The sequence below is a fragment of the Mustela nivalis genome, assembly GCF_964662115.1.
Source record: "Mustela nivalis genome assembly, chromosome: 5".
NCBI lineage: Eukaryota > Metazoa > Chordata > Mammalia > Carnivora > Mustelidae > Mustela > Mustela nivalis.
In genome coordinates, this window is record NC_139024.1 from 74,017,207 (window position 1) to 74,032,557 (window position 15,351).

Here is a 15,351-nt window from a genome sequence, read left to right on the forward strand (position 1 = left end):
CAAAGTCAGGTATGAAAGCATTCTTCTTATGCTGTGTTTAATTACTACATCTCTTCACCAAGAACACCTTTGATTCTCAGACCCCTCACTCATGCCTCCCATATCTGTCATCTTCTCTCTTATCACTTGCATTCCTTCCTTAACCCTGTGCATTCCGGGGGTACCTGTCAGGTCTGTCTTGTGCACCACCTAGGTTTTCACAGCATGAAACATTAAACATTAATCGGAGTTCCTTGATGGCCCCAAGAAGCACAGGTCCCATTATTTCCATCCTAATAATACCACTTTATTTTATACCCAAATCCCTCAAGTCTCTATATTCTGCCTGATTTAAAAAACATTAATTTGGGGTGACTCAGTCAGTTGAGCACCTGACTCTTCATTTCAGCTCAGGTCACAATCTCAGGGTCATGGAACTGAGCCCACATTCGGTTCAGAGGTCAGGGGCGAGTCTGCTTAAGCTTCTTCCATTGCCCTTCTCCCCACCCCCCCATCACTGGCACGTGTTCTCTCTCAAATAAGTAAATCTTAAGGCAAACAAACAAAAAAACCACACCCACAGTAATTTGGTTCTTGATATCCTCTTTCCACATTAAAGTCCATTTTAATCCTGTATTCTGTGATTCTGTGAGCTCTAAAGCACCAGAATGAACACTACCTGTGAGGAGAAGGCATTGTGATTCTATGTTGTGGTTTGACCTACTTTTATGTTTGGCGATTCATTTATGATAATAACTTAACTTTGGCTTTCTGAACTTCTTAAGTGAAAAAGAGAAATGACAGATAAGAAATCTTCACACGTGTGGAAGTGTGGTTAAAACAACTCTATGAAAAAGTAAGTATCCATGTAAGGAAAAGTGTCATGGTTGCATTGTGGAAAATAATTCATCGACTGGTAACTTTCATGTTGCGGCAAAACCCCAAAATATTTAAAAAGGACAAGTAGAGAACTTCATTTATTATTTTATTCTTATTAAGTTTCTTTTGAATTTAGGAGGAAAAGCCATGATTTGAAATGATTATAATAGAGACATACAGATTCATTATTGAAAGCTAAATTCATTCTCTATCCTACAGAGGTTTTCTCTCTAAATAAATCTTTGATTGTGATAATCACAAAACTGGCTACACTCTTACTTAAGTGTTTTCTGCTTGAGAAAATAACCTCCCAATTCTCTTAAAATGTCTACTTCACTATCAGGATTTTTAGTATTAATCTTTTATGCTAAAACACTACAAAATCATAATAATATATTTTATTCCAATTTAGGCTTGCCTCCCTCGTTTATAAAATTTCTCCATCTTTTTCAAATCTTGTACCTGCATACCTGTGTTTCAGTTAAAGAACTTTCCTACGAGACATTACCCATTTTGTAAAATTCCCCTTCCCATCTCCACTTCGACAAAAGGAAGGATGTGTGTTATTCTAAATTAAGGAATAATTTATTTTTATTGTGAAAGAATTTTTGATATAATTCATGCTGTTAAATATATTTGGACACTGTAATATTGATGAGACAAAAGATACATATGTACACATTCCAACATAACTGTGTCAATTTAATAACTTAATAGCTAATTTTGAAAAATATACTGAGATACACTATTACCAAACAATTCCTTAAGAGTTCACATAAATAAACACAAGTTTAAAAGACTCCTATGTATCAGTAACAGTGCAAGCATGGAAGAGTTGCCTTCATATATTCTAGAAATTTTTGTGGGTGGGGGGAAAGTCTGGAGATGTTTACTGTGTGCCAGGTGCTACATTAGGTGTTGGATCTAGATTTATCTGATGCCATCTGCCTCCTTGTAATTACTTCACTTCCATTCTCCCGCTCCATTCTCTCAGAAACAAAACATTTTTAGCATCTGCACCATTTTGTTACAATGGGGCAAGTAAAGTGATTCGATCTTTCTGTAACATCTTTTATAGATATCTAACCATTGTGTTTGTCTAAATCTTAAGAGATAGCAATGAACTGCTACCAGAGGCCTACAAGAGGCACAGATAAATCTAATTCAACAAGTAAAAATGTTATTTTGTTCCTTAGATTAGGTAGATAGATGTTGGTGATGCGGAAAGAGATACCCACAGAAAGTTACTATGTTCCCCCTTATTGATTATGGAACTTGACATGTGTTAAATGTTCTTTTTGCAAGCCCCTTGGGTTTACTCTGTTATTCATTTTTCTGTATTTTTTGATTAACATTAAAAATAATGGTAAATATTTAATATATTAAAAAAATGAAGAAAGCAAAACTCCCTTGCAATTTCTGTACTCTGAGAAAATGGTTATCAACATATTGTCACAGGTTCTTCTAGTCTGTTTTTCTATATTCATTATCATTTGTCATCTATTAACTTTTTGTTTTTGACTCTGTACAGGTCCCTGTTTCTTCTCTTACATGTGTGGATTTATGTCGTACCTTTAAGTAGCAATTTCTAGGCCTCTCACCTGAAATGTAGGTCCCTTTAGACAAATCCACTTGGTACCTCAAAAACATCTCCAAACACAAACACACTGAACTCTTTTTTCCTTCTTGAGTTTTCCAGTTTATCAATTCTTAACTCTGTTCATTTTGTCCCTCACACCCTAGAATGGTCACCAAATACTGCTGAATTTTATGAGGAAAATCTCTTCGTCAGGTGCCTTTCTCCTCTTCCCCACTCTCCAACCAGCATTACCTGACTTCAAGCTGATTTCTACCCAATGTCCTCAGATTTATCACTGTAAAACACAGAGTTAATGCAATTCCCCCAACAGCGCCCCACTGACTCCAGGAAAGTCCAAATCCTTAACGTGGCTGATGAGAACCTCCCATTTTAGTGTCTCTTCTCAGACTAGAGCCACCAAAAGCACTAGAAATGGGATTACTCTTGATTTGAGGCCTACTGCCCCACCTAGTGGTATGGAACAACACCCAGGATGGGACTCAGGGGACTACTACACCAGGTCAGATCAACCAAGCCTGTCCACAGGGGTCCAAACCAATCATCATCGCCATTCTTGAGAGATGAAAATCTATGATGGCATCTCTACTTACCATGACCAAAGGAAATCAGACTAATTCTGACCTATATCCTTCCAGGATTTTCATGAAACTCAAGCTTACTGAAACAGTATTCATTCACCTATGTATTAATTCATGCCCTTGATGCACATTTAAAGAACACCTGTAACTCAAATAGTACTCCAAGCTAATGATACAGGTCCATGTGATGACAGCCCCAAAACAGGAAAGCAGATAAATAAATCCATAATGACAACACAGAAGGAGAGCCTAAGCTAGCCACGGGCAGGGTGGGCGTCCTATAAGAAATGATGACTGAGCTGATTTTGAAGTCAAGTTAGACTTGGATAGGTAAAGGCCAGAGTGAAGGGTGTTGTTTCGGTTTCAAAGCATTACACATGCAACAGAGGGCTGCACATGAAAAAACTATCCTAACACAGCATCTACAGTAAGCATAGCATCCTGACTAAAAGAAACCTCGGTCAACAGGACCCTACCAGTGTCTTCCAGGGAAATCCTACAGAGCAAATGTCTCCACTTCAAAATACTCACTAAGCAACAGCATATACAATAAGGGTGAAAAAAAGGTAGTATTTTAAGCTGTACAACTCTTCAAAACCACACGTTTCCAAAACTCCAATGTGCACAACTCATATGTAAAAGAAGATGAGAAACGGGATTTTCCTTAATCCTCTTCCTCTTTTTGCAAAGAAGGGATAATACTCAACACTTGAAATTTCAAGGGAAGTCTATTAACAACACTCACACAGAAGTTTTTTCAGTAGGTGACAGTTACAGCTTTTTATAAAATTCTAAGTGGCTTGAGACTGAAAGCAACGGCTAAGCTCTGTACTACACGATATAATTACATTATCATGCATACATGATATAACCCCAAATGGACCACTACAAACCACACACCCGCCACAGCAGATTACCTCACCTGCCTTCTGCTGGAGCAGTGCCTGCAAAGTCACCCTGATCAGCCCCCCAGAGGCAGCCCATTTTATCTCTGATAAGCACTGCTCAAAAGTTCTATTAAACATGGAGACACGATCTGTCTTCCAGGAACTCTGGCTGGCATTAGCTATGACCAAATGTGGGGCCCCCAGGAGAATCTGCTACAAAAGCCCATATCACATACTGTCCTGCAGTCTGTTCTCAGAGACCCCGTCTTGTCTCTTAGCCTAGCAATCTTAGTACACAGTACCCAGCGTGCCACAGCAAGGCCTGACTCCCACTTCCTGTTCCTTGCACTCTCCTCTGCATACACCCCAGCCCTGCATGTGATAGGAGCAGTCGGTGTGACATGGGTCCCTGAAGAGCAGGGCTATCGCCTCCACCATGCTAGCTACGCCACTTCTGTTAATATGGTTTCCAGCACAGGGAATATTCTGAGAAACTATAATATTGCACACTTATTTCAAAATTTCCCTTAACTGGGGTGCCTGGCTGGCTCAGTTGGTGGAGCATGTGACTCCTAATCTTGGGGCTGAGAGTCCCACACTGGGTCTAGAGATTCCTTAAAAAAAAAAAAAAAAAAAAAAATCAATCCCTTAACTAAAAACTCCCAAGTCGTAGTATTTTTTTTTTTAACTGATGGCCGTTAGGACTTGTCTCTGCCATTGACTATTGCCCAGCTGATGCCAAACAGTTCAGACATTTCTAGCAACATATTTACGGAGAAGTCTATATACATCAAGAAAAATATTTCTCAAACAGGGAAGGTGACTGGATAGATATTTATTAGCACACACTAGGTGCTGGACCCTGGAAACACAAAGTCTAATGAAACACGCCGAACTATGTCCCTCTTATCCCTCTATACAAGACTATGTATGTAAAACAAAGGTATGTGGTATATCACAGCTCTCAATAAGCTGCTGCTATTATTATAATGATGAGCAGTTATAAAATTAACAGTCTTTTAAGAATTATTAGTTGTTTTTGTTTTGGGGATTTTTCTTAGAGAGAGAGAGAGAGAGAAGGGAGGCGGGAACAAAAGGAGTGGGAGAGAGAGAATCTGAAGCAGCCTCCAAGCCCTACACAGCCCAATGTGGACTTGATCTCACAACCCTAAGATCATGACCTGGGCCGAAATCAAGAGTCACACACTTGACGGACTGAGGCGCCTCTATGATAGATTTTTAAAACAAAAATACATCACTGCCACCAATACTCACCAGTACTATAATATCTCTTTAGTTCTGTACGCCTGATCTCCTTTAACTGATTATTTTTTCTCTTTTTTTTTTCATCAGTAATATATTCCTCTTCTACAGCAATGTTGGCCTTGTCTTGTTCTAAAATGACTGCTTTAGCATCCTCTTTTCCAGTATGGGTCCTCGTAGCAACGGCGGAGGCTGTCTCTGCATTTTGTTTGGCTTGTTTTTTCTTTTTCAATCTAGGAAGGAGGGGGAGAAAAAAAGGAAAAACATTGGAGAAATGCTTTTCTAGGAGGAATTACATTAGTTTCATGCTGTTGGGCTTTCAGAAACTAATTAACTGATACGGAACACACTTTCTTTATATTACTGTCAATCACATTTTCCTGCTAATTTTTTCTTTTCTATCACTTAAAAATTCTTACATGGAGACCAGTAGCATTTCCTCCACTTTACATCCTCAATACTTAATGTCTCAGAAAATTATCAAGAAAAAGTCCTCTGGGCCCAAGGAAAGACTAGATTCTTCTACAGACTATTAAATGTTGAACATTCTCTTAATCAAAATATATGGCTGCCTCGTTTGCAGTGTTACATCAAAAAGCAAACAAACAAACAAACAAACAAAAACAAAAACAAAACAAAACAAAAAAAACAGAGAGAGAGAGAGTTTCCTGTTTTCAATGGGAAAACACATTTGTAAAAATAAATCCTTTATAAATGATTCACACACTGAGTTATATAAAAGTCTGGCAAGCTGGTTCAGGTCTAAGCAATTCTTTTCCTTTATACATATCACAGTAGTACTGAAGGAAGAGCTGTAACCCCAAGACAAAATGCCATAATGATACTATATGAAGTGATCATTCTGATTACTAATGTACCAGCTGACTGATAAATTAGTTAAAATATCTCATGTTTTTAATTCCTCACTCCTAAGTCAAAGATATGAAGTTTACTATACTTTGCTGAAATCCAATAACTCAAAATATTTTCCATTTGATGTCTCACTCTAATTGATATGTAACTCTGTACTTACCAGCCCTTCTGAAGAATGCCTTCACCTTACCAGAACATAAAGAACCAGGGTCTTGGCCTCTAGCATATGTGACAGTCTGCTCCTACATAATTATTTTAAATTAGGACTCTTTGGGCTCACTCCCTTTCTGTTTACACGTGGTCTCTTACACGTATGTGTCTAGTTCCTTTGCTCTCTTGAGCATCTATCTACACAATTTGATGTTGGGCAAGGATAAGGAAATGTTCTGGGAGAAAAATGAGATACCTACAGGATAATAAAGGGACTAACTGGTTTGCTTTGTGACATTGCATAAATCCATTTAACAATTTGGACAGGTCCCTTGCTTAAATAAGAGACCCTTATTCAACAAGGTCCTTTACAAACATCAATTGAGATAATCTACGTCAACATGTAACGTGAACAGAAACAGAAATAATAAAATATCCCTTCATATGACAAAAATCATATAATGACATGAGAACTAAGGATACGCGACACATTCAGCTTTGGAAATAAGGTGTCATATTCTAACAAAATATTTCAACGAGGCTATCGCTCATTGAACACTTAGCAGCCAAGCTCTTAGATTTTCATTAGCTAATAAACAAGTATATGACCTACGAGAAAGGACAGCTAGACACAAACCACAGATGAATACACTCCCCATCTCTCAGTTTAGCTATCGTTTTATGCTTACTCATTAAAAAACCAAACCAAACCAAACCGGGGATTCCTAAAAAGGACTTCTATTCAATGGACATGTTTTTATTTTCTAACCTCAGATTTTAAACTATTTATTATCATTATTATTATTATTTTTATTATTCATTGTTTCTGGTAAGAATGGGTGGCTCCATGTTGAGTCGGTTAAGGTTTTTAATAAAACAACTTCTCTCTTGATCAAGATTACTACGTGACGCTGAATTAGTATGCAGTAACCTAGAAATATACAGAAGCCAGGACTTCACTTAGGGAGATCTATCAAAGAGCTGACCCCTGTGTCCAAAAAGCTGGGTATGGCTGGTCTGATCTTCTCAAAAACATGCTTGAGATGAACCTTACTGCCCACTTTCAAAAATTGTTCCTTCTAGGAAGAGAGAAAAGAGGAGTCAAAAAATAATTCTATGCAGCCTGAAATATACTGCTTCTTCCTCTTCTGGATTTTTCCACTTTAATTTGATTTAAATGTCCTCATTTCACGGTCCCCATGATAATTAAACTCACTCAGATCTAGGGCACATGTTTTGATGAACAGTAGCACTGTCTAGGGACATCTCATTAAAGACTGATTTTCACACATGGAAATAACAAAATGGGATACGTTGTTTCATTCATTTGACCCTGTTCTGCACAGACCATTACTCTCAACACTCACAGCCAAAAGTAGTTGTTTTTTCAAAAAAAAAAAAAAAAAAAAAAGGCTAGAAAATAGCAATACCAAACTTGTTTAACAGAAAACAGAATCCAATGTAATACCTCACTAATTTTACAATCAGCTACATCTTTTCATTTGACTAGAGTTCTCATGAGAATTTGTCGCTCTGGAGTTTATCAACATGACCAAAACATTCTGATCTTATTATGTGAGTTTGGGAAGCCCACTGTAAAACCCTTCCTTTAAAGCAGAGAATGCATTTTTAAGGCCTTGTCTAAGAAGGAATAACTGCCATCTGATGTATGTGGTATATTTATTCCTCTTCAAACGTTCCCATTTAAGCCTTCTCTGTTTTTCTGCAAGTCAGTATCTATCATGGTAAGACATTCTCAGAAAAGGGTTTTGTTATCACCAAATTAAGGTAAACTGAAAAAAAAAAAAAAGGTTACACAAGAAAATAAACCAAGTTTTTTTTAGTGACTCCAAATGTACATTTATATTGTGGACCAAAAAATACTTAGCAAATCATGTTCAGCAGATGAGTTACTGTAAACAATGAGACATATTTATATTTGATAGCTGCAAATACGAGTCCGAAACCCCCTTTATTTTGTTATGCTGCATTTATCTTTCTTTAAAAGAAATCATAATTACATAAAACAAGTTTTTTTTTTTAAGATTTATCTATTTATTTGACAGCCAGAAATCACAAGTAGGCAGAGAGGCAGGCAGAAAGGGGGGACGGGAAGCCAACTCTGCTGAGCAGAGAGCCCGGTGCAGGGCTTGATCCCAGGACCCTGGGATTATGACCTGAGCCAAAGGCAGAGGGTTAACCCACTGAGCCACCCAAGTGCCCCTTAAAACAAGTTTTATTATTCAATCTCCTCCCACTACTCTAACCAAGCCCTAAAGGTTCTGTTTCCTAAATCCTTCCCTCTCAAATTCACCTTCTCTTTTGATCTCTGCTGTACCCAGTGAATCATTTCAGGTTTTCATCATCTCTCTGGACTATTTTTTACAAGATAATTATTCTTTATTTTATTATGAAATTCATATGTGTTCATATTAAAAAATATTGAGAATGCAGAAAGGTAAAAAGCATAGAACTTATATCAAATGAAATGCTAACACTAAGAAGTAGTCATGGTTTGGGAGAGAGACCAGGAAAGCCAGAGGTTGGGGAAATCACAGACCTTCCCCAAGCGCAGAAGGAGGAGGCAGAGCTGCTTATTTGTCCCTTCCCTACCATAAAGGAGTGTTAAAGGACTGATTCTGTAATCTCTTGGCTTTTTTTAATTGAAATTTTAAAATTAAAAATAGCACCCAACCCAGAGTTAGCAGACTGAAGGAAAAAAACAAGGTGATTCTGCTAAAGAAAACATTCTTAGTGGCTGAATGAAAACTTTTTTCTTCTGAAGCTTTTTCCTTTCCTAAAGGAAATAAAGTTCACTGGCAACAATCAGAGCCAGGACCTTGAGCAAGTTCCTTGCTTTGTCTCTGCAGAGGTCTCTTTTGCTCCTTCCAACATCCAAGGCAATGAAGCACAGAAAGGCTGTGAGCACTGGAGTGAGAGCTCCTTGAGGGCAGGGATTCATCTAGGTTTTGTTAAAATGCCATACGTACACATGAGGTACTCAGGAAGGATTTCTGGAATGCAAGAACAAATGAACGAGCAGATGACCAGGGCTCTGTTGTGATCTGACTGAGCTCTGCACTTGTAGCCAGGGCTCTCCTACAAAGATGACATTTTACCATCTTCTTAATTAGGAGTATGTGTCAAAAAGAAACATCTTCTTAATTAGATACTTGACTTAAAAAGAAAATATATTTGCCACATATAATCTAAGATGTAATGAACTATAGACTTCTTTAATTAATATTATATTAGTAGTTCTAGATGACTCTTTCTCTAATTCCACAATTTGAGGTCCATGTGTTTCTGTATGTAATAAGTACACAGACATAAATATCTAGCACAGCACTGCCCAATATGGTCATGCTAGCCAGCCACTTGCAGTTATGAAATTTAATTAAAATGAAATAGAAGTTGAAAATTCAGTTCTTCAATTGCAAGAGCCGCGTTTCAAGAGCTTAACAGACTTATGGGCTAGGGGGCACCATAGTGTGTGACAAACCTAGAGAACACTTCTTTCATCCCAGAAAGTGTTGGACAGTACTGACTTAGAGCTACTGATTCAATAGTTAGCTCTATTAGAAAGAGACTAGAGGGAAGGGTGAAGATAGAAATCACTGACTACTTTAACTTATGTAGTTAATGCACAGACTATGTCTACAAGGGTATACATGAAAAAACAGTAAAGTGAGTTTCCGGCAAAAGTTAGTGGCAAGAGGGAAAGACAGAATAAGAAAATTGACTTTTCATTGTGTTCTCTTTTGTGCCTTTTGAATTTTACACCACATATAAATATTAGCTAGTCAGAAAAATATTTTTTAAAGTTATTGGTCTATGAAGTCTCTTTCCTACCATAATAATTTAACACATTGCCAAATTTTAAAAATCAAGTTTTGCTCTTTAAAAAAGATTATTGGGGGAGGGCTGGGTGGCTCAGTGGGTTAAAGCCTCTGCCTTCGGCTCAGGACATGGTTTCAGGGTCCTGGGATAGATCCCCGCAACGGGCTCTCTGCTCGGCGGGGAGCCTGCTTCCTCCCTCTCTCTCTGCCTGTCTCTCTGCCTGCTTGTGATCTCGGTCTGTCACATAAATAAATAAATAATCTTTCTAATGAACGAATGAATGAATGAATGAATGAATGAATGAATGAAAAAAAGATTACTGAGGGGCGCCTGGGTGGCTCAGTGGGCTGAAGCCTCTGCCTTCCGCTCGGTCATGGTCCCAGGGTCCTGGGATTGAGCCCCGAGTTGGGCTCTCTGCTGAATTGGGGGCCTGCTTCTCTTCCTCTCTCTCTGCCTGCCTCTCTGCCTGCTTATGATCTCTGTCTGTCACATAAATAAATAAAGTATTTAAAAATAAATAAATAAATAAAAATAAAAAATAAAGATTATTGTCTGGGGTTCCTGAATGGCTCAGTAGGTTAAACATCTGCCTTCAGCTCACGTCATCATCCCAGGGTCCTGGGATTAAGCTTCGCATCAGACTCCTTGCTTGGTCAGGAGCCTGCCTCTCTCTCTCCCCACTTGCTCATGCTCTCTCTTGCTATCTCACTTTCTCTAATAAATAAATAAAATCTTTTTAAAAAAAAATTATTATCAGAAGTTTGAAAGAGCTTTCTTCTAACAGAAACTACTCTTGAGTTGACTAATGAACCAGACACCATGCTGTGTACTATACAAATATTATCCCTCCTTGACAAAAGCCCAGCACAGGTAGGCAATCTTCTCTTCCTATTACAGATAAGGAAAGCTAAGAAAAATTAGGACCTTTTCCCAAAGTCACGGCATGTTGAGAGAGCAAAAGGCAAGGTGAGCACAAACCGTAAAGTTAACACCCCCCCACCCTCATACCCCTGGCCCCAGGCGGGATACATGTGACATTCCTCAGGCACTCCTAGCTGCTCTAGAACAACGGAAAGGGAAAAACAAATGGTTAACTGATAGAGGATCACAGGCAAGTAGGACAGGAGTCTCCGTCAGTTTACAACTGTCTTAAGGATTTACAAGCAAAAAAAAAAAAAAAAAGCCATCTCCAGAAGTCTAGAGGTTCAAGTTCCGGAAGCCCTAACATCACCTTCTTCTCTCTACAAGATAGAAAATCTTATATCATCAATCAGCTATCCTCACAACCCCAGTGCAGCTCCTTCTGCCCATCTGTGCTATTCCCGTGCTTTAACAAAACCACCCTTTTGCACAAAAGACATCTCGAGAATTCTTTCTTGGCCCTGGGCTCCTGATCCCAACATTTCCGTATCATTTGGCATCTGAACACGGGTCTCAGTCTTCTCATCTGGACTCTGAGCCACGGTGCAAAGTGGTGAATCCTTTCTCTTCTCTTCCTTTACTTTCATTTGAGGGGCTTTTCAAGGAGTATAGTCTTATTGGAACACTTTCATGTCTACTGCTCAGGCTGCACGCAATCCACTAGCCCCTGGCCCTATAGGGAGGAGAAAGTCTGACTTCTGGCTGGAAGTTATTTCTCTGGCCTGAATGGTAGTAAGACCCAGAAACCCGATGCCCTCTCTTTATTCCTGTCCCTATACAAAGTTGTCTGTCTTGGGCAAGGGACCGCCACCTAAATCTACCAGGACAACCATGAGACTGAGACTCCCATATGAAAGGTTTCCTCCTCATTGGTCTAATGTGATCTCTTCTACATCTCCAGTCCAGCCATGAGCCACAGACACCCTTCCAAAGCCAGACAAAACCAGTACCCTACTGAATTAAAACCCCATGGTGCGTGGAGGGGGGGGGGTCGGCACCTGGGTGGCTCAGTGGGTTAAAGCCTCTCTGCCTTCCACTCAGGTCATGATCCCAGGGTCCTGGGATCGAGCCCCCGCATTGGGCTTTCTGCTCGGCAGGGAGGAGGGAGCCTGCTTCCTCCTCTTTCTCTGCCTACCTGTGATCTCTGTCAAATAAATAAATAAAATCTTAAAACAAAAAACAAAAAACAAAACAACCCAACAGGGGGCCATTTCCTAGGGAACTCAGCTCTAAGGAATTGCCTGTGTTGGAAGGTTGCTCAGACCGTCAGGAATTTCTGTCTTGACTGTTTTCCATCAATGTTCCGTACCAACTGCTTAAATTACAAAATTCAGTAATTTCTCCTTGTAAAGGTTTTCTAGTGTTTTCCAAGGGTTAAAAACAGTAGGTTCTTCAAGGCAAAGCAAAATAAGGCACAGACTTCAAGGCAAGGCCTTCGTAGCATCGTCTTCAAGACAAGACACAGTATCTCCGTCCACTTGTTGGCACCCATTTTGCAGTCTAGAATGCAATGAGGAACCAGGGACAGGGGATACGATTCTCTCCTCCAGGGCCTTTAATGGCAGGGCACTGATCATAGTGATTTCCTCTGGAAAGTCCGCTGGAAAGGAGGCCCTCCAAAACCAAATAGCCCCTGATACCCAGACTGCAGCTGGAGGAGGCCTATAATCAGAGGGCTGACTTCTAACAGGACCCAATGGCTAGGCAGCTCTAACTTGTGGCCTTGGCTCTCCCAGGCTGGCTAGGCTGCCTGACTCCGGGTTTTGCCTGGACGCAAGGACACATTTTTTTTTTTTTTTAAAGATTTTATTTATTTATCAGAGAGAGAGATGGGGAGAGAGTGAGCACAGGCAGACAGAATGGCAGGCAGAGGCAGAGGGAGAAGCAGGCTCCCTGCTGAGCAAGGAGCCCGATGTGGGTGGGACTCGATCCCAGGATGCTGGGATCATGACCTGAGCCGAAGGCAGCTGCTTAACCAACTGAGCCACCCAGGTATCCCTGCAAGGACACATTTTTAAAGCTATTATCAACACAGCCAACCCTCAAATTTAAAACAACAGTGGGCATGTTCTGTGTCTTATTCGTACGAGCACTGAGCATCCAACTTTGTTCCCTCTTTAGGACTGGAGGTGTCATTTCGCATGCGGACGCTCTTAATATGTACACAGTCAAAGCCCTAAATAACACTCAAAATAGCATTTCTCTATGAAACACTGAAAAAACTCAATCATAAAACAGTTCTACAAGACAGAATAGGATTAGATGTTTTAGCAGCGGCACAAGGCAGTACATGGGCCATTATAAAAATCCAATGCTATGTATGCATTCCAAATTGTCCCAAACATGGCACAGGGCTATTGAAAAATCTGAATACCCAAATTGAGGCTCCACGAAATCCTTCTCTCCCTTTCAGGGATTAAGTTCCTGAGGCTGGGGGATGACTACAGTCAACTACTAAGGATCTCCTTGTTGGATTTCTCATTCTTATAGCCATATTAATCCTAGTATGTGGTCTTTTTCAGTGTCTTTCTGCTTGGCACTAAGACTCCCATCTCCAATGACTTCAAGTCCGCAGATGATTCCAAAAGATTCCTAAAGATGTACTGAGTTACTTCTTTACTAAATTGGATTCAACTGCCTTCCCCTTTTGCAACTCCACTTTATGTTCCCTGGCTAATACTGACCCATAGGTAGGGATATCTCTACACCCCTACTGAGCAGGAAGAAGCTACAGAGAGTGAGACCCTCCACCTTCAACAACCTTAAAGATTTTAAGGATCAAGACTGTTGGGGGGAGGGTGGCGGTAAATGACGAGGGAGCAAAAAGCAAGCTAAAGGCAAAGCACAAAGCTAACACCCTGCACCCCTCCCCCGGGTAAGATACATGTGACATTCCTCAGGCACTCCTAGCTGCTCTAGAGCAAAGGAAAGGGAAAAACAATTGGTTAACTGATAGAGATCATAGGCAGGCAGGACAGGAGTCTCCATCAGTTTGCAACTGTCTTAAGGATCTACCAGCAAAAAAAAAAAAAAAAAAAAGAAGAAGAAGAAGAAGAAGACAATCTCCAAAAGCCTAGAGACTCAAGTTCCAGGAGCCCTAACATCTCCCTCCCCGCTCTACAGGACAGAAAATCTTATATAATCAGTCACTCCTCACAACCTCAGTGCAGCTCCTTCTGCACATGGGAGCTGTCCCCATGCTTTAATAAAACCACATTTTGCACCAAAGACATCTCAAGGATTCTTTCTTGGCCCTTGGCACTGAACCCAATATTTCTACATGCACGGGGCACAGTTAAGTGTGCAGGAATTCACAAAACTAAGTGTGAGCCAGAAGCCTCAGGGCCTCCCAGGTCCACGCCTACAAGTGTTCTACACATACATATGTATCTTGATTTAAAATAAAATTCACTGGGGTGCCTGGGTGGCTCAGTGGGTTAAAGCCTCTGCCTTCAGCTCAGGTCATGATCCCAGGGTTCTGGGATCGAGTCCCACATCGGGCTCTCCGCTCAGCGGGGAGCCTGCTTCCTCCTCTCTCTCTCTGCCTGCCTCTCTGCCTGCTTGTGATCTCTGTCTGTCAAATAAATAAATAAAATCTTAAAAAAAAATAAATAAAATAAAATAAAATTCACTGGACTCTGGAAATTCTATGAATTATCTGGGGGAGACATAACTAGCAATCTCATGGGCTTCGATGGAGAATGCACTCGCAGGAAGGAAAGATTTCAACTCTAGGCGTGGCTCTCTGTGTAAACTGGGATCTGCTTCTGAAAGCACAATGAACCACCTCCAGCACTTATAAGGTAAAACCAAAGCAAGAGACTGATGACAGGATTTTCAAGCTTTGGTCTGGCTCCTACAGTTTATACCTAGCTGGATGAGAAATGTGCTGAAGCAGTTTTGAGGTTAAAACAAAAAAAATCTTTTAAATCCAAACTAAACCTTCCCCAAACTCTGCACTTCCCTGTGCTCCCACACATCTGAGTACATTTTCCTTTCACTGCAGCTTCCATCCCTGGGAAAGTCCAGAGGCCAATTTGGAACCACTGATGCATGAACCACTGTACATGAACCACTGACATACAAAGGCTATTAAAAAAAAAAAAAAAAGGCAAAAAAAAAGCACTGCTCTATGATTTGAAGCAAACAGCTCCACGAAGAAAAGTAGAAAATGTCAGAATGGATCAACCATGAGAAAAATATCATCTTCTCTTTACTTGTTTATTTTTTGTTTTCAGTTTTGTGATGGGTTTTTTTTTTTCATCTTCCTTAAGGATACCCCTTCTTGTTCTATTTCATTCAGTTACAGGTAAAGAGGGAATGAGATTTAGTCTGTGGAACTCCAGAGAACATATTAATGAAGGAGAGGAAGCCACCGAGT

At 40.1% G+C, this 15,351-nt stretch overlaps 1 protein-coding gene across 16 annotated transcripts in view; it reads right to left on the bottom strand.

Annotated features, from left to right (window-relative positions):
* NCOA7 (nuclear receptor coactivator 7) overlaps positions 1 to 15,351 on the bottom strand; it is a 162,577-nt gene that overhangs the window by 80,508 nt on the left and 66,718 nt on the right. For all 16 annotated transcript variants that reach the window (XM_082729918.1, XM_082729901.1, XM_082729915.1 and 13 more), the window contains one exon: positions 5,199 to 5,419. In XM_082729918.1, the coding sequence (XP_082586044.1) occupies positions 5,199 to 5,419 (221 nt within the window). The remainder of the gene's footprint in view (positions 1 to 5,198; positions 5,420 to 15,351) is intronic.